Consider the following 27,342-nt stretch of genomic DNA (forward strand, 5'->3'; position numbering starts at 1 on the left):
GGTGGCCAAAGTATTGGATCTTCAACTGTAGCATCAGTCCTCCAATGAATATTTAGGGTTGGTTTCCTTTAGGATTAACTGATTGATCTCCTTGCAGTCCAGGTGACTCTCAAGAGTCTTCTCCAGCACCATAGTTTAAAAGCATCAGTTCTTCAGTACTCAGCCTTCTTTATGGTCCAACTCTCACATCTATACATGACTACTAGAAAAACCATAGCTTTGACTACACAGACCTTTGTCGGTAAAGTGATGATTCTGCTTTTTAACACACTGTCTAGGTTTGTCATAGCTTTTCTTCTTTTAATTGGCTGCTGTCACCGTCTGCAGTGATTTTGGAGCCCAAGAAAATAAAATCTGCCACTGTTTCCATTATTTCCCTATCTATTTGCCATGAAGTGATGGGACCAGATGCCATGATCTTAGTTGTTTGAATGTTGAGTTTTAAGCTAGCTTTTTCACTCTCTTCTTTCACCTTAATCAAGAGGTTCTTTAGTTCCTCTTCACTTTCTCTCATTTGGCAGAAGAACTTATTTTTCACTAGAGTTTATTTCAAGTTATGTTTTGCCTGAATCTAGCTTTTATTTTTAAACATGTGTTTTCCTTTTTTATAACTGGAATTTCTCTAATTTCTCTCAGACATTTTTTAATACTCTGCCTTTTCCAAAAATACTTACAGTGGACTTATGTTTAAGTCATCTGACTTCTGGGCATATTTTCCTTAAGCACTATATAATCTAATATTTATGCAGTGGTTTCTATTTTCCCAGTAATGTACTAAGTGCTTTGCCTAGATTACTTTAATTCTTATAACAGTAACTGTGAGAAAGAACTATTATCATATGCAACTGTTTCATACAGAAACTAAGGCCTAATGTGGTGGAATAAATTGTACAGTTCCTAGGTTTGTGAGAGAAAAGACAGACCTACAGAGCTCTTCAATGCCCATCAGTGGACAAGTAGCCTGGGGGCTTGGAGAAATGATTTATTTGCCCAGATTTTAATTTTTGGATATAATCCTGAATTTAGAATAGCACTTCAGACCTCCAATTCTAGTGTCACTATTTTTAAAAAAATTTTCCCCCTAATATTGGAGCTTCTACTTTAAAACCTTTAGGCTAAGAATTTTATAAACAACATTGAAGGAGAAATAAAAATGTTACCTAAGTTACATGTGGAATATAAAAATTTGTTAAAAATAATTTTATTAAATTTTATGATTATGATCAAAATGGCAGTAAGATAAAGTACGCTTACTCCTTGGAAGAAAAGTATGACCAACCTAGATAGCATATTGAAAAGCAGAGACATTACTTTGCCAACAAAGGGCCGTCTAGTCAAGGCTATGGTTTTTCCAGTGGTCACATATGGATGTGAGAATTGGACTGTGAAGAAGGCTGAGCACCGAAGAATTGATGCTTTTGAATGGTGGTGTTGGAGAAGACTCTTGAGGGTCCCTTGGACTGCAAGGAGATCCAACCAGTCCATTCTGAAGGAGATCAGCCCTGGGATTTCTTTGGAGGGAATGATGCTAAAGCTGAAACTCCAGTACTTTGTCCACCTCATGTGAAGAGTTGACTCATTGGAAAAGCCTCTGATGCTGGGAGGGATTGGGGGCAGGAGGAGAGGGGATGACAGAGGATGAGATGGCTGGATGGCATCACTGACTCGATGGACGTGAGTCTGAGTGAACTCCGGGAGTTGGTGATGGACAGGGAGGCCTGGTGTGCTGCAATTCATGGGGTCGGAAAGAGTCGGACATGACAGAGCGACTGAACTGAACTGAACTGAAGATAAAGTAACTATATTAAGTTTTTCTTTTGCATTAGCACTGTGTGCTATTTTCCCTCCATGGGAATTCAAGTTGCAGAAATAGAAAAGACTATTTCTCTAATTCATTCTTTTACCAAGAGTCCAGTGAATATTCATGTAAACGAATGATATGTTTTCCACCTTCTGAGGTATGGAAGGTCATAATCTTACTAATATTTTTATTGAAGTGAAGCAAACATAAAAAACCCACTAGAAGGTAAATGTATGGGCAAGTCCATTGTTCAGTATTGCAATGTGAAATTATGTACTGTCTGTAAATTGGGGGATTTTATTAATGCCTTTTGTTTTATTTTTTATTTTCAATTGAAGGATAACTTCTTTACAGTGTTGTTGGTTTCTGCCATACGAAAACATGAATCAGCCATAAGTATATATACATCCCTTCATCTTGAGCTTCCCTCTCACTCTCCTGCATCCCACCCCTCTAGGTAGTCATAGTGCATTTTTTGCAACATAAAGTCCTAATGTATAGTTATTTTTAGAATAAAACTTTAAAAATTTAGAATATATAACACTTGTTCTGGTTTGACATGGTTTCATAATATCATTGGGCTTCCCAGGTGGCTCATTGGTAAAGAATTTGCCTGTTAAGGCAGGAGATGCAGATTTGACCCCTGGGTTGGGAAGATCCCCTGGAGGAAATGGCAACTCAACGCCAGTATTCTTGCCTGGGAAATTCCATGGACAGAGGAACCTGGTAGGCTGCAGTCCATGGGGTTGCAAAGAGTTGGACGTGACTTACCTACTGAGCACGCATAATACCTAAGGTGATTTTTAATTGCTTGTATGATTTCTGTAAGCTCTCGCTCAAAGGATAATATCCTTTGATGTTAATCATGGCACTGACAGTTGTGATGGAAAGGACTGACTCACGAGCATCCTTTTTTGGCACACTGCAAGCTCTCACAGTGCAGCAATGGGCATAGCATACAATCCCTATGTTCTGAACAATGGACTGAGCTAGAAGATGGATGAGCTGGGGCCTGCTTTCTCAGTAGCTCCGGGTCTGTGGGCAGGAGAGACATCAGTGGCTTGTGGTCACAGACTACTTGCAGCTGTGTCTCTTGGTGTGTCTGTAGAGCATTTCTGAAAATAACCCCTCCACCTGTTCCTTCCTACATTCCCATCTGGGACATCTGCCACTTTTATTGCTGAAAAAACCACAATAACACGCATGGCATGTGCAGTTTGTTTTCTTAATTCTAAAACCATCTATACCTTCAAAATCTCAAAAGGCAAAGAGAGGAAATAACTTGAATTTTGGGGACACTGACATTTCCACTGAGTTAAGCATTTTCCTCGAGTGAGGATAATGAGTGAGGGGTGGAATTTAAATTAAAACCCCTAATTACCAGTGAAAGAGTGAGACATGTCTTCAAAGTACTGAAATGCTAAAGTGAAATTCACTAACATAGGACATAATCTGCAGGCTAAAAAACTGTTTTGATCTCCCACAGTTCAGTGAACTATGTGCTCAGTTGCCCAGTTACATCCGACTCTTCGTGGCCACATGGACTATAAGCCCCCCAGGCTCCTCTGTCCATGGGATTTTTCCCGGCAAGAACACTGGAGTGGGTTGCCATTTCCTACTCTGGGGTATCTTCCTAACCCAGGGATAGAACCTGCATCTCTCACGTCTCCTGAGTTGGTCGGCAGATTCTTTACCACTAAATGGTTTGTAAATATCTGCAGGAGGCTTTCTTCTATGTATCATAGAATAACTTCCTTGAAAGGTAGTGTGTATGCCATCCGTTCATTCATTTATCGTCACTCACTATCACACACCTGATGTTAAGCAGTGTTTTATCAGAAAGCAAAACTCATTGGGGAACTTCAAATCTCAATTTTTATTTTGAGGGGAGGGCAAAATAGGCAATTAAATACATAATATTTAAGTAACAATAGAAACGATATATCAGGATAAGGAATAGAGACTAGCAGTGTTTGGGAGGGAGCCCTTTTACACAGAGACAGCCTAGTAGGCCTCTGCTGAGGTGGTGTAAATGCTTTTGTTCAGCTGGGAATCTCCTCAACTAGCTTGGCCCCTTACTGAAAAGTCACCCTAAATTTCCTGAAGCTTTGTTCATACAGCTCATAGATGTCTTTTCTGCCTTGGTTCACTCTCATCATTCATGTCATCAGAGCTTTGTTTCCACAAATCTTCTGTTTTCACATAACATTCTTCATCTGATGATTTAGTCTTCTGTGATTCTGGATTTGGGACTTGTCTAAACCATCTCTTTGAGTTTCATGTGAATCAATTGGGCTTATTATTACTCACATACTGATATCGCCAACCTGACAACCAAGTTGTATTTCAAATTTTTGCCTTTATGACTTTTGAACCAGTTCTTCTAAGTTACAGCTTTGAAAAGAGAAGAAAAATTTTGACCTGAAGCTTTTCTCCCCTATAGCCAGTGATCAGTTTGTGTAGGTGCAGCCTTTTATGTATGGAATAATTGCACACTTTCCTCTGAAAAGACCCAGTTGACTTAAACCTGGCATCTCATTTTAGGGCAGGCTGGCAACAGAGATATGAAGAGGGAATGTTCTGGAAGATGTAGTATGGACTTCTTGTAAAGTATTGCAATGTGTTAGGCAGCAATGGTATGGGTAGTAATATGGGTTTGATATTTTCATGTTTACATCTTGACCTTGAAAGGAGAATGAAAAATCCTATTTATGATATACCATAATATTCTGACTTTTAAATCACAAGCAGCCAGGAATATTAAAAAGAGATGAAAGGTTTTTATCCTGGAAAAGAAAAACCAATTTAGTATTTTATTCTTCATATTATGAGTCAGAGAATGTAGAAGGTAGATATATTCACAGATACCCAATACCCAGTATGATAGATTTAAAAAACAATTTTAGAAAATGTAACTAAATAAGTACCATTCTTTTTTGCATGTTGGAATGAAATTGTCCCATGATAGTGTAGAAATAACAAAGGAAACAAATACTTTTAAACATTGCTGTGATGGGGGAGAAATATAGCATTTCTATTTATAGCTTGTACAGAGTCCCACATAAAAATAGCTTCAACTAACAGATTTGCTCATATCTGGAATACAAAGTTAGTGCTGCCCATGCCTTGAGGAATTCTAATAAGAACAAGCACAGCATTGGTAAACACTGAACCTTTGTAATCTTTTCTTTTATACAAGTTTTCTTAGGTGGAGTTTGTTTGTGGAAAAGTCCTGGCTTCTCTGTTGGCTGTTTTGTTATTTTCCAGGCTCTTCATCTCTGTTTTTAGTGAGAAGGATGAATTCACACCCCCTTCCATCTCACCCCGTGAAATAGATTTATGTTACTGACGGTTGTACTTTAGTCAGTGGAACATTTGTCGGGCTAATAGAGTTAACATTTCATTCTTCTAAAGGCCTAATTTTGTGTAAATTGTCATGATACAAAATATTAAGGATCTTGGAAGTTAATAGTAACCATTCTTTCTTATTTGCAGCGAAGTTTCCTGGGCTATGCCAGTTTTAAAGTCGGGGAGCTACTGAAGTCTAAGGAGCAAGGGCTGGCTCTGAGCCTGAGGTAGGTCTCAATGCTATTAAAGTTACCAGCCCATCATATTTATGGAATGCTGGTTGGGTTTGAGAAGTCACAGTTCTTACAGATGTTTAGTTGTCAGCTCTCAAATGGCGTATGTTCTTCACTGCAGTAAGTTAACGGGAAACAGCAATTATTCAAGTTCATATTCAAGTTTGTGTTTCAGACAGTCAAAGGTTATCAGTTCTTGTAGGGGGCAAAAATGATATTGTTAACAAACTAGTGGCGGATAGAGGGGAAGGGATGGTGGGGGGGATGAAAGAGGTGAAAAATATTAAGCAGTAAAAACTACCAGTTATATACTATATAAGCCATAGGGGTATAATATACAGCATGTGGATACAGTCAGTGTTATAATAGCTTTGTATGGTGCGTAATCTATAAAAATATGAAATCACTATGTTGTACCCTTGAAGACAATGTAATATTGTAAGCAGCCCTTCTTCAGTATAAGATAAAAAATAAAGTGATGAAACTTTAAATGAAACTTCAAAAAATGATGAAACTTCAAAAAAATAAGGGGAGGAAACCTTTTGAAAGTAAGAAAGTAAATAGAAATGATGGGCATGTTATTAAATACTGTTTCAAAATTATGTTTTAAATCAGGTGGGTTTCTTGGTTTGAAAAATGTTTGTTAGAGGCAACTGGCAGATTTATGATAATTATTCTTTTTTGAGCTTATTTTGTTGCTGTACAATTAAATATAAAACATAAGTTAAAGCAGATTCAGATAGCAACACACAACGGGTTTAGATATGATTTTGGGGATGATTACAATGGTGGCTTGGATGGTAAATGGTGACTCAGATGGCAGAAAGCCCAGGTGAAAATGCGGGAGACCTTGGTTCCATCCCTGGGTTGGAAAAATCCCTCCTTGGAGGAGGGCATGGCAACCCACTCCAGTATTCTTGCCTGGAGAATCCCCAAGGACAGAGGAGCCTGGTGGGCTGCAGTCCATCCATAGGGTTGCAGAGTCAGACACGACTGAGCAACTAAGCACAACACGGCACAATTTTAGAAGATGATACAACAATCTTTAGGAAGTTGCACAGTGTTTTAATACTGAGAAGAGTATTAAATAATCATTTTTTTTAACTTCCTTATAAGTTAGAAAAAAATAGTATGCTATTTTCCAATTGTATAATAACTTTAAAATTATGTATGCTTGGAGAATACTACCTTACAATATTTATACAGTATATATAAAGATAAAAATTCTATAGAGCACTGTTTGTAAATCTTGGATGATTTACTTAAGGGAAAAGGCAATGTGTCTTAAGTGTGTTTGCCCTCTGCCCAGTCCCTGAGGATTCATTATAACCAATATATTTCAGTGTAGATGCCATGGTTTATGGTGGAATCTGTACTGCTGGCTGTCTGCTTTCTGATTTTTCCTGATCCTTACAGATTTGCATTTTGACTTAAGAGATGATTTAAAATAATTTAAAGCAATTCACAGTCTTATAGAAAAATAAGTTTTGATGGCTCCTACAGAGGCTGGCGTATTCTCTTTGGCTTCCTTTTGGCTGTTGTTTTTGTTGTCTTTTATTGAGGAAGGCATTTTAAAAATCTTTGTAGTTTTGTGATGTTATTCCCCATAGAATTTTGCTGTGGTTTATTTTCCATAAGAAGTGTGTAAGTGCCAGCTAAAATGTCTGTCTGTCATTGTCACTGATATTCTAGAAGACATCTATTATCCATCTAGCATGGCAGTCAGATTTGACCTGGGTGCCCCAGATTCATGATATGAGACGTCAGACATTGAGCTTGCTGAGAATCACCAGCAGGTCACACGTTTTCTACATGACACTTTATTCCTCACCTTGCTGAACACTCTATAGTATTGGTTGTATCATAACTGTTGTTAATATCAGCAGCCCACCGCACAATGTTTAGATACTGGCTTTGGGAAAGATATCAGGAGCCAAGAAATCTTTAGTGGGAGGAAAATACCTAAACACACACAATTAGAGGAAGAGTAGCAACAGGTACATCTAGTTTAAGGTGTCACACTTAGGTTAAAAAAAGTAACATAATTCTAGATTTACAGGAAATCAAGACACTTTTGATAGTAAACTTCTGATTCTTATTTATTTGATTTTGATTTTATAAAAGGAAACCAGATTAAGCAACAAAACATTGCATTTTCTAGAAAAAATAAATTTTGAAATGGCTAGGTTACTGTTTTTTTTTTCCCATTTTGCATTTTGCCAAATTTGTGGATTTCCTTGCCTGTGAACAAGACACATTATACACTTAGTATAACCTGTTGGTTTCTGGTGCTTTGTGTTTTTACATCTATTGTAATTTATCTTCTTTCCACTGACTTGGCAACCTCTGAGGTACTGAGTCAGAAAAGTGTTAGATCAGGGATGCACAGGTGCTTGCATGCTAAGTCGCCTCAGTCATGTCTCACTCTTTGCGACCCTGTGGACTGTAGCTGGCCAGTCTAGGGGCTTCTTCAGGCGAGAATACTGGAGTGGATTGCCATGCCTCCCCCTAGGGGATCTTGCTGATCCAGGGATTGGACGCAGGTCTCTCGCATCTCCTGCTGTGGCAGGCGAGTTCTTTACCACCAATGCCACTTGATCAGGGATAAGAAGCATTGTTTTTTTTGATTATTGGTTTTGTTTTTAATGCTTTTATACTAATATCTCACTTTGATTCTTTCTGTTCTCCAGTCGTTGTTAAAGCAATAGAATTCTCAGATTTCTGTAAAAAAAAAAAATCACAGAAATAAGGGTATACTTGTCAGCACCATTCTTGGATGGCAAATTTCCCTAGAGTCTGTCTAGTTTTTTTGTGATCACTGTCCCTTTGGGTTGCTTCATTTCAGATAATTCAGATTTACAGCTCCCAAAGTTGGTTCATGGAGTTTAACAGTTTAATGTGGCCACTGCATCCTATGTGCTGTGAATTGAGATTTTTGAGTTTGAGGTGAAATTATTTTTCCACAGAAAACTTAAAGGGCAAAAAGTGTGTACCTTATTTATAGACTTAAATCAAATGTCATGGAATATGACAGTGCATTTTTGAAATTGTACACTAAAACCTGTTTGTTTATATTGGGGAGAGTGAGACATTATGTGTCTTATGCTCTGATGAGTATGTTAGAGATGTTGTTTCATTGACCCTTATCAAATTAGCCTATGATGTATGATTTTTGTCATTTTATATACTAAGAAACTGAGGTATAGAAAAAGGTAAGTAATTTGCACAAAGTTACAACGCTGTTACATTGCAAAGCCAATGGGTGAAGCCACATATTTCTGTCTGCAAAGCCTGTGCTCTTTTTTAAAAATGATTTTTTGGAATTTTTCTTTTTTCTTTTTTTTTTTTTGATGTGGACCGTTTGTTACAATATTGCTTCTGCTTTGATGTTTTGGTTTTTTGGCCTCCAGACCAAAAAACTAGCTAGGTGGGATCCTAGCTCCCCTTCACGGACCGAACCCACATCCCTTGCATTGGAAGGCGAAGTCTTAACCACTAGATCGCCAGGGTAGCCCAAACCTGTGCTTTTAGTGACCCACTTTTTGTCTCCTTTGACAGAAGAGAAAACTGAGATCTAGTTAAAACATGTCACACATTACATGATTTAGTAATGGCAGAACAAAGCAAGGACACAGGTCAAGGACCACTTGTTCAAGGTGTCTTCCACGTTGATTTCACCACTCATTTTATAGCAAATGAAGACCTGATGAGTCCCAGTGGCCGTGGAGAACTCAGGAATGTTAGCCATAATGGAGTAAGCGAGCGTCAGCCTGCTAGGTTAGGGATAAGTGGAGACTGAGGGAAATCTGGGCAATCTCTTCTCACCCCAGAACCATGACCCTGTACCTGGTTTACTGACCAAGCACTTAACAATTACTTGCTCTGCTAACCTAACCTGAGTCTCTTGGAGTTGTAAGAAACCAACATTTAGAACAATGACTTAACAACAGAATGGAGAAGCTGATCTTTCTCTGGCAATGACGCTAGAGGTCAGAGGAAAAATTATGTTGCTCATAAAGTAGATAATCACAAAGGCAGAAAAAGTAAGGGAGGGTAAAAATTCTTTCCTAGGAAATCCTTTTCAGAAGAATTGAGACAGATAAGAAGTATTGGCTTAGCTTTGGGTTCCTGTAAGTTGTCACCCAAAACTCGAATGAATTTTTTGGCCAACACAGTAATTTGACCTTGTCTGACCTTTGCTGCCCGTCTCCACGCACTTCAGATTCATTCAGTTCTTGCTAATGGAGCAAGCATTTTTCATGAATTTTTCATATGCCAACTATAGTGATAGGTTCTTCATAGATTTTTTAAAATAGCAGCACAGTTCATATTTTGCAGTTGATACTACTAATAAGAATGATGACAAAAAATCCCATTATTCATTGAGCGTCTACTAGCGAGCAAGGGATGTGTTGGGTGCTTCTCCTACACTTTTTTATGTAATTTCTGCAGTCTTATCATCCCAGTTTTATAGGAGCTTGTCTAAGATTCTATAGCTGCTGACTGTAGGATTAGAATCCAGTTGGCTCTGACTCCAGAGCTTTCTCTGCTTTGGTTTTCCTGCCTGATAGGAAACAAATGATCCCATAGACTCTTTACCCTGTTCTCTACTTTATATTCTATCTTTTGGACAATTTTAGGGACCTCAATTATTTTTTCTTAAAAATTTAATCTTAAAAATCAGTTTTAAATGCCTGTGACATAGTAGAGGTTCAAACATATTTTGCTGGGATTTTGATTCATGATATTTTTATGGATGCTAAATATGAACCTGGTGTCATTTATTTCCAAGTTGGAGACACCTAAATTAGTGAACATTATGCAGCCTAAGTATTAGAGCATATCTGAGACATGTAATAGTGAGTGATGGATTGTAATTTGCTTGAAAAGCTGAAAGCCTTACTTGGAATTCACATTTATTTCAGTGTAGGTCACATTGTCTTGTCATGGGAAATTTTCAGCTCATCTTAACAACTATTCTGTTGTTTCTTTTGTAATTTCTTACATGTAGTCCCCCCAAGTTAAGCAAACATCTTTGTAATTTTACCATAGTAGATGTGAGAAAATTTTCTTGAATACAGAAGTATGTGTTTACCCATAAAAAGAGAATTTATGTTTCCTTTTCATTTATTACTTCTTCCACATATACAGCAGCACTGTCATGTAACATACAACATAAGACTTCAGTGATCCTGCATAGATATTTGGTGTATAATGTACCGATGTATGGTAGGGGCTATGAAAGAAACAGATAATAAACTTCTCCTGTATTTAATTTTTTTTCTTACTTTATGTAACATTTTTATGTACATATTCATGCAAATACTTCATAGATTGTATGGAGAGACATGTTTATATTATTGTAGGACTTTTACTTTCTCATAAACCTTTACTATTTATTTTACATTGTCAAATGCACGTGTTTAGAGATTGTAAGATACAAATTATGGAGTCTTTAAAGTTTTGTTGTATTTTTTGGTGTTTTGCTTAACACCTCCTCACACACACACAGTACATACACATATTTCAGTTTTGTTTCTAAAAATGGAACAACAGCAAAAAAAAAGCCCACATATTTTAAACTGAACCTCCCAAAGGCGTACTCTTAATTTAAGGGCAGGAAGCAATATTAAAGAGAGGTTCCTTAGACTGTAACATCCAGTTTTCCACACAAGCATATGCAGAGTGATTAAAAAAAAAAAAGTAATTGTCACCGGCATCTTGCATGTTGGGAGCCAGGGCATGTTCTATGGGCAGTGGGTCAGAATCAGTCTGTTACTATGATGCATGAATGCATCTGAACTTCATAGTAACCTGAGACCAACCTTGGCCATATATTGACAATAGAGTTTTAACTGATAAATTTATTTTTTGTTTGAAATAAAATTAAACTTTCTTTATGGGTTTCCTGCTACTACTCTTTCCCTCCATGCAAATAATGCTTACTTTAAGCACCAGCTGCAGTCTTTAAAATTGTATGTGTGATGAACACTTTCATAACAACATCTTTTCTTATCACCATTTACTTGGACTTCAGAGATTTATAATATCGTATACAAGCAAGCATCTTAACAGTCACATATATTTTGAAGATGTTTTATTCTCTTTAAAAAGTCTCTTCTAGTTAGCTTTTCTAGCTACCAGAAAGTAGAATTACTGCAAAACATTCTTCTGGTTTCACCACAGTAACTTTTATGCGTGTCTAAAACATTCTCTATATTAAATAAGGGCAATGGACATTGATTAAGTGGTGCCCAGAAAGCCTGCTTTGAGAGACAATAGCATATTAGTGATTATTTTACTAAAGAGATTATTTACTAAAATTATGAAAGGCATGATGGAAAAGTTTGAGGATAGGAATAGCATGTAAAAGTTAACTTAATTGATGTGCTTGCCTCGAATTTTCTAACAATGCGCATCCTAACCCCTGAAAGCAATGCGTAAGAATACTGCATTTTTTTCCTTTGGGAGTGAGCAAGCAAGAAAACATGCTCATCAGTAGCAAGTGCACACTCATGTTGGATTCAGATGCACCTTTATGTGGAACCCTCGAATCACTGGAATGCTTTATTCACCATGATTTTGACATGATTCAGAATGAAGACCTGAAGCTCCTCCAAGACGCTGACCCGAACCTCAGAGATCTGTGGGTGATTTGCTCAGTCGCTTCAGTCGTGTCCAACTCTGTGAGACCCCGTAGACTGCAGCCCGCCAGGCTCCTCTGTCCATGGGATTCTCCAGGCAAGAATACTGGAGTGGGTTCCCATTTCCTCCTCCAGGAGATCTTCCCAACCCAGGAATCAAACCTGCATTTCTAGAGTCTCCTGCATTGCAGGTGGATTCTTGACTACTAGCGCCACCTGGGAATAGGAAGATATAACTAACACTATCTGAAATTTATGATGGATTAAGCATTTCAAATGTCTTACCATATTGAATTTTCTGATAACCTTGCCTGAAAGGTGATATTATTTCTCTTACAAGCAAACGGAGTAACAGCAGTATAGCTTCTTAAGATGACACAGCTGGGGCAGCATAGTAATTAGAAGAGGGGTTCTTGACATCAAGGATTTCCTAGAGAGGATATATTTTGTTTAGAATTTTAGAATGAAATGTGTTTAGAGACTAGAAGAGAGATTGACACCTCAGCTTCTTCTTGGGCCCCTTTAGTGACCTGAGATTCAAACTCAGCAGGTCATACATCTCTCCCATTTTCCAACAGATCATTGTTAGAAAAGTGTTCCTATTTGTCCTAGATTTTATCTTCTTGCTTATTCCTAGGTTTCCTTCATGGTGTTAAGTAGGAGAAGTCTCACAATAGACATATGGGGTTGTGTTTTGTAATATACAGATGTGTGGGAAGGGCTCTGAAAGAAATTAACAGTGAACTTATACTTTCTTTTTTCCTATTTTATGTAACATTTTTCGGTGTGCATATTCATGCAAATACCTCTTCGACTGTATGGATAGACATGTTTATACATTTATATTATTTTAAGGCTATTTTGCTTTCTCACAGATCTTGACTCTTCTCCATTGTTTTCTCTATGATCACGTTGAAAGCAGCTTTTTCTGCCCAGTTGTAAATCTCCTCTCCTTTCTTTTTTCCTCGTGAAGTAGTGTAATATATTAACAGTAGAAAGAGCACCTGACTTTCCCACCAGCCTTGGGTTCAAGTCCCAGCTGTATCGCCAGCTGTGTCACCCCGGGCATGTTGTCTATCCTCTAACATCTGTTAACGGGAGTAGTAACAACCTCCCTCCCACCGTGACTCTGGGTAATTAATAAAGGCAGTGAAGTTCCACGCATTGCCATGTGTTAGAGAAAAACACTCTATAAAGATTGTTTTCCTTTCTTCTTGCATTGAACTTACTAATTCTTTCACCCATAGCTTAACATTTTCTTCAGTTTGCATACCTAGTTTGTGGAAGGTCTTTCTTAAAATGTGACATCTACAAACCTCTAAATTGGGCAGTGGCAAAGAGACTGATTTAACCTTTGAACATTACATTTTTATTATCTGAAGAACGGGTGCTTCCTTGAACTCCAAATTCTGGCTTTAATTACACTGACACCAGATTTGGCTTCTTATCAGATACCAGATACCAGCAAGAGATCTAGAGAAAGTATTTGGTTGGTTGAAACAGGCAGCATTCTGATAGAGTTATGAAAAATCTAAAAATTTTTTTGACTTCAAAGTTTAGCAATATAGCATTGAAATCAGGGTAGAAATTCGTAAAAGTGACACAGAGTGTCAATTTCTTTTAGAGTTGACTGATGCATTTTATTGCTGAATCTGTGATAAAATGTCTACAGAAATAAATTCAAGTGATGTTTCTCGGGACTGGAGTGTGAAAAGGAAGGGAGGAGACACTGAAAACAGAAGTAGTGCTATTTGCTTCTGAAGCCGACTCTGTTCTTATATGTAACTGTATTAATGCCGTTTAGGAACAAGACCACCTAAAATTATCAGAAGGCTGTAACATGAGCCACTTTGCAATAAAGTGACAACATGACATTAATTTATTATAAAATTAGAGATTGCAAAGCATACAAATACTGTGGACTTAAGATAGTAGAGTAGAAAGAGTCTGGGAGTTAGAGACATGCTTGAGTCCAAATCCAGGCTTTTTTATTGCCTAACAGCATGATTGATTACTCTGAGACTCAGTTTTCTTATCTGTGAAATGGGGGTGACAGGGGTGCCACATGACAGCCTCGGTTCCTGTGAATTACTAACGTGAAATGTTTATAACAGTTCCTGACACATAGTAAGTGCTCAATAAATATTAGTTGTGGATTTTATTTGTTTTTCTTTTATTGATCAGCTTCTCTAGCCTTAGGGGTTTTGATGTTGTTTTCGTTATTCCCACCCAGATGAGAATTAGATAAATGGTACCCAACGCATCTGAAACAATACCTGATGCAAAGCAGATGTTCATCATGCCCATCACCTATTACTAAAATTATCACCATCATCAGTATTATTATTTCCCTCTTCATCGTGTAGCCTGTCTTTCATTTATAATTTAAATCGCTCTGCAGTGCTATAGTCGGCATTTTTCTTTATGTTCCTAATCCATTTTCATGAGGCCAGAGATATGACCATGGAAACCAATTAGCACTTCCTTAGTTTGCATTATTCAAAAGATGTCGTATTTGTCAGATTGCAAATTAGAGTTTTTAGTCACTGAAGATACAACGCGTACTTAGAGTACACTTCAATAGCTCCTCAATTTGTCCGCTTTTAAAATGCAAATCACATAAAGTTAGTATCTGTACACAAAAACCTACCTGCTTAAGAAGTTTGAGAGTTCATTTATCTTTGAAGATAATTTACAAGAGTGATTAGGCCTGCAAGGAATTATATTTGACCTGAAAATTTTATATTGGATTTGCCCGTAGTTACCAAAGCCACTTTCATCATTATCACCCTGAATTTCTGCTGCTTTGGATGCATTTATATCATCTTTTTCCAAAGAATGTTCTTTAGAACACTGATATCCCTTCAGTTATTAGTCTGTGTTCTTCGAGTGAAGAAGTTTTATGTCTAGTAAGTTTGAAATGTTATATTTTAAAAAATGAAGTAGGTGACCTGATTGTAGGACTTCTCAGAGTCTTCATTATCCTCATGTCCTTCAGGGGCTCTCAGAGACAGTGCTATCTACAGCTTTTCTTTAATCTGAACCCAAGAAGCTTTCTTCATGCAACCCCTTATCAAATGCTTATCAGACACTGTGGGTTCCCAGGTGGCGCAAGTGGTAAAAAAAATGTACCTGCCAATGCAGGAGACAAAAGAGATGCGGGTTCGATCCCTGGGTCGGGAAGATCCCCTGGAGAAGGAACTGGCAGCCCACTCCAGTATTCTTGCCTGGAGAATGCCATGGACAGAGGAGCCTGGCAGGCTACAGTCCATGGATCATAAAAGAGTCAGACATGACTTAGCACGCACGCATACAATATACAAATAGACACTGTGTTCCAAGGAAAACAGCTGCACAGTTCAGAAAATGCTGCTTCGGAACAGTATAAACAACCAAGCCTTTCCCAGAGAAATCTTTGAGAGACTTGTATATGCATTCATCCACTTTTCCCCACTGTGAATGCGTCCTCTAATCCATGCCTCTGTAGACAGGTCTGTGATCTTCTCCAAAGGACCCCTCACTCCTACACACATGCCTTGCACCTCCATGCTTTCTGCCCCATCCGCATGCAGTTCCCACCCCGATTTCTCCCATCCCCACCCCAGTCAGTAAGCATGTCAACCCCACGGCTTTCTACGTCCACGTCCTGGCCTATATAGACACTCATCTGTGAAATTCATACACATGAGTATGTGGAGGAGAAGGCAATGGCACCCCACTCCAGTACTCTTGCCTGGAAGATCCCATGGACGGAGGAGCCTGGTAGGCTGCAGTCCAGGGGGTCGCTGAGGGTCAGACACGACTGAGCAACTTCACTTCCACTTTTCACTTTCCTGCATTGGAGAAGGAAATGGCAACCCACTCCAGTGTTCTTGCCTGGAGAATCCCAGGGATGGGGGAGCCTGGTGGGCTGCCGTCTATGGGGTCGCACGGAGTCGGACACGACTGAAGTGACTTAGCAGCAGCAGCAGAGTATGTGGAAAGGGAAAAGAAGTGACTTTACATACTCTCTCTTTTACAGTCATTGACAGATTCTTTTTAAGGTTGCCTAAGTGCAGACACACTTATTTTCATGATCACCTAATATTACAGCTGCCCCAAACTGAACTTATGCTTGTCCTTTCCTGATTAAACTCAGAACCATTGTGTGCTGTGTGATCAGTCACTTCAGTCATGTTTGACTCTTTGAGATTCCATGGACTATAACCTGCCAGGCTCCTCTGCCCGTGGGATTCTCCAGGCAAGAATCCTGGAGGGGGTCACCATGTCCTCCTCCAGGGGATCTTCCCCACCCAGGGGTCGAACCTGGGTCTCCTCTGTCTCCTGCCAGTAGTGCCAGTTCTTTACCAGTAGTGCCACCTGGGAAGCCCCAGAACCATTAGGTACCTTAACTATAGCCACAGCTAGAAATCCCAGCATCCATTTTCATCTTTTTCTACAATTTTTGTATGATTATGCTCTTTTTCTGCCTTAAAGTTTCTTACTTTCCCCTCCCCCACGTGAACATGAACAGAAGTGTGCAAAAACTTCAGCCAGGAGATACAAGACAGTAAGTGCTTTTTCAGTTTCACCTGCAGCCACACAGATTACCCTTGACACTGATCACCACCTCCTTTGTTGTTTATAGTGGCTTATGTGCCCATAACACTTTATGAAGGCACAGTCAGAGTCCCCATATTTCTTTGGAAACTCCTTTTCTCAGGGTTTCGAGCTCAGTTTCAAAACTTCAGCTCACAGAGGAGCCAGTACTGTCTGTATGCGTAGATGGAGCTCCCAAGGCTCTTCCCCACACTGATGTCCTGTTATTTTCCCTCCTTCTTTTTGTATCCCTTACCTGGGATGATTTTACCCATCTAAAGTCCCTAGCATTCTCCATACTCACTCTCCATGTTCATTAGTGGACTAATTCGAGGTAGACATCTCCAGGAGGGTCAGTGAAAAGGGCTGGTCTTCTTCCCAGGTTCCTCAATATTCTAAGACCAAATTGGCCATTTTCCTATCATCAGGCTTTTGAAGAAGCAGGTCAGAACTCATTATTCCTGCTGCAGTTAACAGGCTTAATGATCACTGAAGGTCACTGTTCTTAACTGTGTTCCTGGTGAGATTTGACTTCGCTTTTCCATTTACACAGTGTCAGTTTTACTTACAGTATATGATTGAGCGGCGCTGGAGGTACCATCCTTGCAGAACTGTAGACAGTTACCCCAATAGTGTGCTCCAGCCTGGGAGTCTCTACCCTAATCCATCAAGTGAAATTCACTAATGTCTGCTGTTCTGTGGTATAGCATGGTGCCTCAGAGTAACAGTGTGGTTGAATGAAAGTGTTTGCAGTTAAGATTTCAGGTAGATGAAGAACTGAGTCAGGGAAAGGAAAACAAGCATTAATACGATTGTATAATGGAAGATAGGAAACCTAGAAAGTATTCAAAGTCATATGATAAAAGATTTTAAGAAGGCAGAAGGGAAGGATGAGATCACAGATAAAAAGATGTAGAATAAGGGAAGAAAGAATGGGCCCACTGATTTTGCTTCACTTAATTACTTTTAATACCAGTGTAAGCACATGCTTTTTCTCAAGGCTGTATTATAGTAGGAGTCGGTGGCTTCTAGCAATGGGCCCAGCCTGTCGGTGACCTATTGGGTCCCTTTACCTAGGTACTTAAGCTTATTAGAATTTGATAGAAAATGTTAGGTAATTAAAGATTCCTTTTACACTTTGTGTGGCACTGATGAGTGTATTACATTATGGAACAGTTTACTGTCTTGAATATAAAATAGGTTTATAAATCAATTGAAATCATTGACCCAGGTTTAAATAGACCTGATCTAAGTGCTGCTTAGCATGTGTGACAATATGATAAGCAAATAGAATGACCGGTTTTACTTGTAGATACGTGTTGCATGCTACTTCTCTCTGATGTTCACACATGCAAATTGCGCAGTAAACACATTCCTTCAGAACTCAATATAAAATGGATTGCTAAAACCAAATTTAGGGTGCTGTAATAAACTTGGTCTAATCCTCATCTGTCCCCTGAAGACCAGACCAGATAACGAGAATATTTTTTTATCTTAATCTCCCTCAACATCAATGTAGTCTCTCTAAGTCAAAGCAGGTTTAAAAGTTTTGATCCTAAACTTAGAAATGGTGTACAGTGGGAATTATTTTTCTCTTATCTAGAATCAAATTGAAGATGTTCCAGGGACTTACACAGTAAGAAGGAGACCGTCTCTTAACAGTTTTGGGGTTTGCTTCTTTGTTGGGCAGTCTGCCAACTAACACTGAATTTCTGGGCTATGGAGATTTCCTTCTAGTACCAGTAAACATGAATTGCTTCTATGACCCAGTGATATGGCCTTTAAAGTACTTTAAGGATTGGTCTGTGATTATAACACTGGGAAGTTAGAATGCCATTACTGTCACCAGAAGGTAATTACTTTGCTTACATTTCTTCATCTGTCTACTAATGGTAATAATGATACTGAGATGAGCTTAGATTATGGATTTGTAGGAGGGACTTTAAGAAAAGAATCTTTTTATAGTTTAATAGGAAAAAAAAGTGTTTTCTCCCCTTTTTGTTTTTTCATTCTATCTCTTCTTCCTTGAACCCCCACTAGTCCTTGAAACAAATACTTTTCAAGTGATGTTTTCTTTCCTGTCAAGTTCATTTGAAAAATATATTGCAATAATAAAGGCTATGTGAAGTCTCCTTATAGGGAGGAAATGGTAAAAAATAATAATAATAATAATTGTTTTCATTGTATTTGTTATGAAATTTTCTTATTTTCTCAGAGATTATTTTTATAAATCCTTTGACTTTGAAGATGCTTCTTCTTGTTCCATCGCTCAGTTATGTCTGACTCTTTGTGACCCCATGGACTGCAGCACGCCAGGCCTCCCTATCCATCACCAACTCCCAGTAGCTTGCTCAAACTCATGTCCATCGAGTCCGACTCATCCTCTGCCGCCCCCTCCTCCTCCTGCCTTCAGTCTTTCCCAGCATCGGGGTCTTTTCCAGTGAGTCAGTTCTTTGCATCAGGTGACCAGAGTATTGGAGCTTTGAGTTTCAGGGCTCAGCTAAATTTTAAAAATGGAAGTGTATATTTTCTGGAGAGTGGATTCCCATCTTTACATTTCCTTCCATTCCTCAATGAAAGTTTTACAGACTTTCTACCTGCTGCCTTCCATACAGAGAGATGGAGTCAGAAGCAAAGACTGATGCATTTCTAAGAGATGAGGAGGGTTTCCTTCTGGAACTAATTTTAAGAATGGAATCTTAGGCAATTCTGAAGCTACAGGAGAGGCTGAGAATGTGCAGAAGCAGCATTTCATAATAGCACATGAACCACTGGGAAAGCCCCCAAGTAGATACAGTACACTCAAATGTGGGGTGATAGTTCATGATACAGAGCGCTCATTTGTCAGCTTTCTTATGCCTGTGTTGAAGATACTGTGATAGCCTGTGCAACTTACACTCAGGAACGTCCAAAGTATAGTGTGAAGATATTTTGTATTGAGTTCAGTTCACCTGAGAACTACCACTGGATAGAAATTTGGGGGGCCTCTGAAGAGAGTGACAGAAAGAAGCTTTTCCATCCTTCACGGAACCAAATGAATCCTTGGTTATGGTTGAGAAAACAAGGAATTCAAAGCAGAAGTATTTGGGAAGCATGCCATGTATCAGAACATTGCAGGTTCTGTATGGAAGGAGGTGGTGATGCTTATAAGAAACAATTCACTCGGTACACAGAGAAGGTACCTCCAAACACAGAGATGTGCGAGAAAGATAATGCTGCTGAAGGAGAAGGTCCAAGCTATGAGAAGACACCTCAGAAAAAAGTTTAAAATAAGAGGTGGTGGAACTTCCCTGGCAGTCCAGTGGTTAAGACTTCACACTTCCACTGCAGTGGGCATAGGTTCGATCCCTGGTTGGGGATCTAAGATCCCACATGCCATGAGGCATGGCCCAAAAAATAGAAAGATGTGGAACTATCTCAAAATATCTATTGCTCTGAAGATCAGGTAATTCAGAAAGCAAGTTTCCTCCAGGCTTTGGAGTAGGCTAGTGAGAGTTCGACCAAAATTTCATATTATGAAGGATTTTCCAGATAAGGACAATCAACTTACTGACTAAGAAGCTGAAAATAAATACATTTAAATTTTACCACAATTTCCTTTTTTGGTTTTCAGAAATTTTTTTTTTTTTAAGTTGGGGCCAAAAAAAAAAAAGGCGGGGGGTCTTCCCTGGTAGTCCAATGGTTAAGACTCCAGGCTCTCAGTACAGGGAGCCCAGGTTTGGTCCCTTGTCAGGGAACTAGATGCTGCGTGCAACAAGTAAGCCCCAGATATGGGCTTCTGGGTTCTACTGTTCTTTGGCGAATCTCAGCACTACTGATGGCTTGTGAGGTGCCTGTGAGCCTTTCACTTGGCTTCTCTCGGCTTCAGTTTCTACGGAGTGAATTGGGTGATTCTTAAGCTTACTTTCTGTTCTAAGCATTCTCTGATTTTATGCAATCCTGATACTAAGTTCTAAGGAGTTATCTTAGAATAAAAGAGAAAATAGCTGAATCCAAGGCAGTTGAAAGCTAGTGAAACTTATTTGGAACACAAACTTCAATTCAGTTCTCAAATAGATGAGAAAAGAATATTCTCTCAAAAAGAATATAGAACAATCACTCGAATTGAAAATTTTAATTCTGTTACTTAATTTTTACTGTCTTTCTACTTTCTGTTAGCGTGTCAGTCTGCCAAATACCCGGAGAAGGCAATGGCACCCCACTCTAGTACTCTTGCCTGGAAAATCCTATGGACGGAGGAGCCTGGAAGGCTGCAGTCCGTGGGGTCGCTGAGTCGAACATGACTGAGCGACTTCACTTTCACTTTTCACTTTCATGCACTGGAGAAGGAAATGGCAACCCACTCCAGTGTTCTTGCCTGGAGAATCCCAGGGACGGGGGAGCCTGGCGGGCTACCGTCTATGGGGTCGCACAGAGCTGGACATGACTGAAGCGACCTAGCAGCAGCAGCAGCAGCAGCAGCTGCTAAATACCAAAGTCCATTTATTTTCTTATATGGATTGTTTTGAATGATGTGATAAAGATATTTTAATTACTAATAGATATGCTTTCCTATAATCAGAAATTTTGAAATAATGTTTTAACAGGGAGACATCTGAAGAACAAGTAATTGCTTTCTCGAGTACTTTATGTTGAAACACTGATACAGAACATTTGATTTATTCCTGCTGATCTTCAGAATCTATTTAGCATGAATAAAAGCAGTATAGTGTCTCCATGGGGCTTCCCAAGTGGCTTGGTGGTAAAGAATTCGCCTGCTGATGCAGAAGATGCAGATTCAATTCCTGGGTCTGGGAGATCCCCTGGAGAAGGAAATGACAACACAATCTAGTATTCTTGCTTGGGAAATCCCAAGGACAGAGGAGCCTGGCAGGCTACAGTCCATGGGGTCCCAAAGAGTCAGACATGACTGAGCACACACACAGTGAACAGTGAACTGTTTCCATATAGTAGCGTGTCTTGAATTTTGCTTTAATTGCTTTTCTTCCTTTTAACAAGAAAAGTTCTGTAGAAATCTTTAGACTCCTTTAACTCTGGGTTAGTCACATTTTGACCTCGAAAATAATTACCTGGTGATTTAGTAAAGCATTATAAAGATGGTAAGCAGAACAAGTTAAAATCAGAAAATGGGAAATTTCAGGTCTGTAGAGTAATTTTAATCACTGCTGTGCTAGCTGCCAGCATTTATTTGACTAGCCAAACTGAGTTTCCTTATTGTAGCTGACCTGTACTATAAGATGACCTGGATTCCTATGTCATCTTTTTTTTAATATATATATTTTTAATTTGAAGGATAATTGCATTACAACATTGTGTTAGTTTTTGCTGTACAACCACATGAATCAGATGTGTGTGTGCACTTGGTCATGTCCGACTCTTTGCAACCCCATGGACTGTAGCCTACCAGGTTTCTCTGTCCATAGAATGTTCCATGAAAGAGTAGTAGAGTGGGTTGCCATTTCCTGCTCCAGGGGCTCTTCCCAACTCAGGGATCGGGCCCAAGTCTGTTGCGTCTCCTGTATTGGCAGTCAGATTCTTTACCACTGCACCACCTGGAAAGCCTATGCATATATCCCCTACCTCTTGAGTCTCCCTCCCATCCCCACCTTGCCCATTCCGCCACTCTAGGTCATCACAGAGCACCGAGCTGAGCTCCCTGTGATGTACCGAAGCTTCATACTAGCCATTGATTTTACACATGGCGGTGTATATAGGTCAGTGTTTTCCCAATCCATCCCACCCTCTCCTTCCCCTGCTGTGTCTACCGCTCCATTCTCTACGCCTTTCATCCACATAGCTGCCCATCATTTTGCCTGTGTGTCCACTCCCTGGCGCTGGCGCCCGCTGCTCCCCAACTCTATTCTGATTCTTGAGCTTCTTCCTCAGCCCCATTCCCTATCCCCAATCATTTCTCTTTAACTGGAAGCTGACTGTTTCCCCTGAAGCCCTGCCAAGTGGTCGTCCTTCATACCTGTTGCAGGATGAACAAGAAAATGGGGACCATCGTCATACAGCCACAAGGAAATAAATTCCCCTAATTACCAGAATGAGCCAGGAAGTGGGTTCTTCCGAAGCATCCCCATGTGTGAGTGCGGCTCAGCCTGCATCTTGGCTTCAGTCCTATGAGACCCTGAGTAGAGGATCTGGTTTGGCTTCTCATCTGTAGAGACAGTGAGGTGGTAAATGGGTGGTGGTGTAAGTTATTGGGTTTGTGGTGTGCAGGTAAAGAAGCAACAGTTAGAACTGGACATGGAACAACAGACTGGTTCCAAATAGGAAAAGGAGTACGTCAAGGCTGTATATTGTCACCCTGCTTACTTAACTTATATGCAGATACATCATGAGAAATGCTGAGCTGGAAGATGCACAAGCTGGAATCAAGATTGCCAGGAGAAATATCAATAACCTCAGATATGCAGATGACACCACCCTTATGGCAGAAAGTGAAGAAGGACCAAAGAGCCTCTTGATGAAAGTGAAAGAGGAGAGTGAAAAAGTTGGCTTAAAGCTCAGCATTCAGAAAACGAAGATCATGGCATACGGTCCCATCACTTCATGGGAAATAGATGGGGAAACAGTGCAAACAGTGGCTGACTTTATGTTTTTGGGCTCCAGAATCACTGCAAACGGTGATTGCAGCCATGAAATTAAAAGATGTTTACTCCTTGGAAGGAAAATTATGACAAACCTAGATAGTATATTAAAAAGTAGAGACATTACTTTGCCAACAAAGGTCTGTCTAGTCAAGGCTATGGCTTTTCCAGTGGTCATGTATGGATGTGAGAGTTGGACTATAAAGAAAGCTGAGCACTGAAGAATTGATGCTTTTGAACTGTGGTGTTGGAGAAGACTCTTGAGAGTCCCTTGGACTGCAAGGAGATCAAACCAGTCAATCCTAAAAGAAATCAGTCCTGAATATGCATTGGAAGGACTGATGCTAAAGCTGGAACTCCAGCACTTTGGCCACCTGATGTGAAGAACTGACTCATTGGAAAAGACCCTGATGCTGGGAAAGATTGAAGGCAGAAGGAGAAGGGGACGACAGATGAGATGGTCGGATAGCATCACCAACTTGATGGCCGTGAGTTTAAGCAAGCTCCAGGAGTTGGTGACAGACAGGGAAGCCTGGCGTGCTGCAGTCCATGGGATCACAGAGTCGGACATGACTGAGCAACTGAGCTGAACTGATGCAGCAATGTAAAATTAATGCGAGGCTTTCCAACTTAGTCTTCTAATCCTGTCTCTCTACCGGCCCAGCTTTAGCCGCAATATGTTTGCTCTTCCTCGAATATGAAGACTGTGTTCCACTGTGTTCCTTTAGACCATCTGCTTCTTCTGTCTTTAAGATCTTCCCCTAAGAAAGATATATGGCTCACTTCCTTATATGTTTGTTTAGGTATTTGTTCAAATGGCATTGTTTTAGAGAGGCCTTTCATACATATCTAGATATTATATATATTGTGTGTATGGGCTTCCCAGGTAACTCAGTGGTAAAGAATCCACCTACCCGTGCAGGAGACAAGGGAGATGTATTTTTAATCCCTGGGTCAGGAAGATCCCCTGCAAAAGAAACAGGCAACCCGCTCCATTATTCTTGCCTGGGAAATCCCATGGACAGAGGAACCTGGTAGGCTGGAGCCCATAGGGTTGCAAAGAGTTGGACACAACTGATTGACTGAGCATGCGTGCATGCACGTGTGTATGTGTATGTGGGTGTGTGTGTGTAGTCTAGGTGGTGCTAGTGGTATAGAACCCGACTGCCGATGTAGGAGACAGACACAGGTTTGATCCCTGGATAGGGAAGATGCCCTGGAGAAGGAAATGGCAACCCACTCCAGTATTCTTGCCTGGAGAATCCCATGGACAGAGAAGCCTGGCAGGCTGCACTGCGGCCCATGGAGTCCCAAGAGTCAGACACACCTTAGACACCACCACCACCACAAATCCAATAAAATACATATAATTCAGAATTTGAATAGCAAATATTGACCCATCACTAGCATTTAATACTAATTATTTAATTATCAAATCCTCTAATCCTCCAGGCCTGTTATCTTTGCAATTTTTTCAGTGGCTTAGAATATTTTGATTTTTTTGGTGACATTTGCAAACCATTCTTGTAAAGAGTTTTTGCTGTAGAAGCATTTCCATTTTTAGTAAAAACAAAAAAAAATATTGCTTAACTGTCTTCCGGTGTTGTTTATACTTGGTCTTTGAAATATTTGTATTTTAAATGTCAGCATTAAGTAGGACTTCCACAGCAATCTTACATATAATGTCCTGTAATTCCTTTCTTGCTACTATTCTCTTCCTCTTCCAATGGTCTCTGCTTGATTTTGTAGTGCTCTTTTCCTTTTGACGTTTTTTTTTTCTTCAAATTCAAACAAATAAATGTAATAACATAAACTAACAGAAAACCTTAGCAATAGTTTCTCTTTTGTATGCCTAAACATGAGTAAATTCAGACATGAGTGGCCATTGGTTTACCCCATGAATAAGAGTCATTGGCTTAGAAATTTCATTGCATCTCCTGCAAGAGCATTTTACTCTGCAATCTCTGATGAAGTACCACCCCACATTGTTCAGGTAGAACATTTTTCTCTAGCACATGGCATTTCTATGTCAGCAGATATTTTAGAAGCACAAGACATGGGATAAATTGATGCTTTGACTCTATCATTACAAATAAATGTTGCCACAAATTAGAATATTTTGTTCACATGGAAGGGAATAACCTTTAGTAATTTGGTTTTGTATTCCCAGATTGAATGGCTATTAATTTATTATTCATTCATTACCATAAAAAACAGCTATGTCTTTTCTCATTTATTCTATTCAGTAAATGAACATTCAGTAAAATTGACGTTTTATTCTTGTACAGTTCTGTGAATTTTAACACATATAAAGATTCTTGTAACCATCACCCCAATCAGGATACAGAACTGCTCCGTCACCGCAGAGAAACTGCCTTCTGCTGCCCTGATGATTCACGCCTCCACCCACACCAGTCTCTCACAACCACGATGTGTGTTCTCCATCACCATAGAGAAATGCTTTCTGAGACAGTCAGTGAATCATAGATTACAGATCCCTCCTAGACTGGCCTCATTTATTCAGTCTAATGTCTTTGAAATTCATCAAGGTGTGCATATCAATAATTTTTTTTAATTGCTGAGTAGTACTCTATGATATGGTTGTACAACTATTTGTTGAACCATTCATATGAAAGTATATTTTGATTGTTTCCAGTATTAGTGATTATGAATAGAGTTGCTAAAATATTCAAGTGTAGGTGTGACCTTAAGTTTTCATTCCTTTAGAGTAAACACCTAGGACTGGAATTTCTTTTCTCTTTTTTCTTTTTTTTAAAATTTTTATTTTTACTTTATTTTACTTTACAATACTGTATTGGTTTTGCCATACATTGACATGAATCCACCACGGGTGTACATGCGTTCCCAAACATGAACCCCCCTCCCACCTCCCTCCCCATAACGTCTCTCTGGGTCATCCCCGTGCACCAGCCCCAAGCATGCTGTATCCTGCATTGGACATAGATTGGTGATTCGATTCTTACATGATAGTATACATGTTTCAATGCCATTCTCCCAAATCATCCCACCCTCTCCCTCTCCCTCAGAGTCCAAAAGTCCGCTATACACATCTGTGTCTCTTTTGCTGTCTTGCATACAGGGTCATCGTTGCCATCTTTCTAAATTCCATATATATGTGTTAGTATACTGTATTGGTGTTTTCCTTTCTGGCTTACTTCACTCTGTGTAATCGGCTCCAGTTTCATCCACCTCATCAGAACTGATTGAAATGGACTGGAATTTCGGAGTCAGATGTTAAGTGTGTGCTGAACTCTGTTAGAAACTGCTGTGCTGTTCTCCCCACCAGCAGTGTTTCAGTGTCTCAGCGGCTCTGCATCCTCACCAGACATCCTAAGACATAGCATGATTGATGCCTCATGGCGCTTTTAATTTTCATTTTCTTAATGGCCAGCGATGTTGAACAATTTTCCACGGGCTATTTGTTATCTATATATCCTTTCCTGAGACACTTCTGTTCAACTTTGGCCATTTGTTATTTACATTGTTCATTTTCTTGCTGTGGGGTTTCGAAGGCTCTTGTGTTTTTTTGATGCAAGTTTTTTGTTTTTTTGTTTTTGGTCAGAAACATGATTTGTAAATAGTTTTCTTGCAGTCAATAGCTTGTCATTTTATTCATGTAAAAGTGTCTTTTACAAAACAAAAGTTGTCAGTTCCAGTGAAGTTCAGTTTATAATTTTCTTCTTTAGATCTTGCTTTTGGTGTCATAGTGAAGAACAATTTGACAAAGCTCAGTTCATGAAGACTTTTCTTCTTTGTCTTCCTTTTAAAGTTTTATATTTTTTGTGTTGCATTGAGGTCAGTAACCATTGTTTTGTTACTTTGGTTTCAGTTGTGAACTTTTAAGTAATATTTCATTTTTTTCCCCCAGGTGAATGTTTGTTTTAATACCGTTTGTTGGAAGGACTAAGTTTTTTCCATTGTACTGATTAACTTTTTCAAAAACAGTTGGCTATATTGCCTCTGTATTCTGTCTCATTTATCAATATATCTCTCCTGGTGTCAGTACCACACAGTTTTTGTTGCTATAGATTTCCAGTAAATCTTAAAAATCAGTTGATTTAATTTACCATTGTTGTTGTTCTTCCTGTAAATGATGTGGGCCATTCTGTTTACTTTGCCTTTCT

At 39.3% G+C, this 27,342-nt stretch overlaps 1 protein-coding gene across 5 annotated transcripts in view; it reads left to right on the plus strand.

Moving 5' to 3' along the window:
• The window catches only part of INPP4B (inositol polyphosphate-4-phosphatase type II B), a 423,416-nt gene that overhangs the window by 130,261 nt on the left and 265,813 nt on the right, over window positions 1-27,342 (plus strand). For all 5 annotated transcript variants that reach the window (XM_068990082.1, XM_068990083.1, XM_068990085.1 and 2 more), the window contains exon 6: window positions 5,297-5,376. In XM_068990082.1, coding sequence (XP_068846183.1) covers window positions 5,297-5,376 — 80 coding nt within the window. The remainder of the gene's footprint in view (window positions 1-5,296; window positions 5,377-27,342) is intronic.

The sequence above is a fragment of the Capricornis sumatraensis genome, chromosome 17 (assembly GCF_032405125.1).
Source record: "Capricornis sumatraensis isolate serow.1 chromosome 17, serow.2, whole genome shotgun sequence".
In the NCBI taxonomy this organism is placed as follows: domain Eukaryota; kingdom Metazoa; phylum Chordata; class Mammalia; order Artiodactyla; family Bovidae; genus Capricornis; species Capricornis sumatraensis.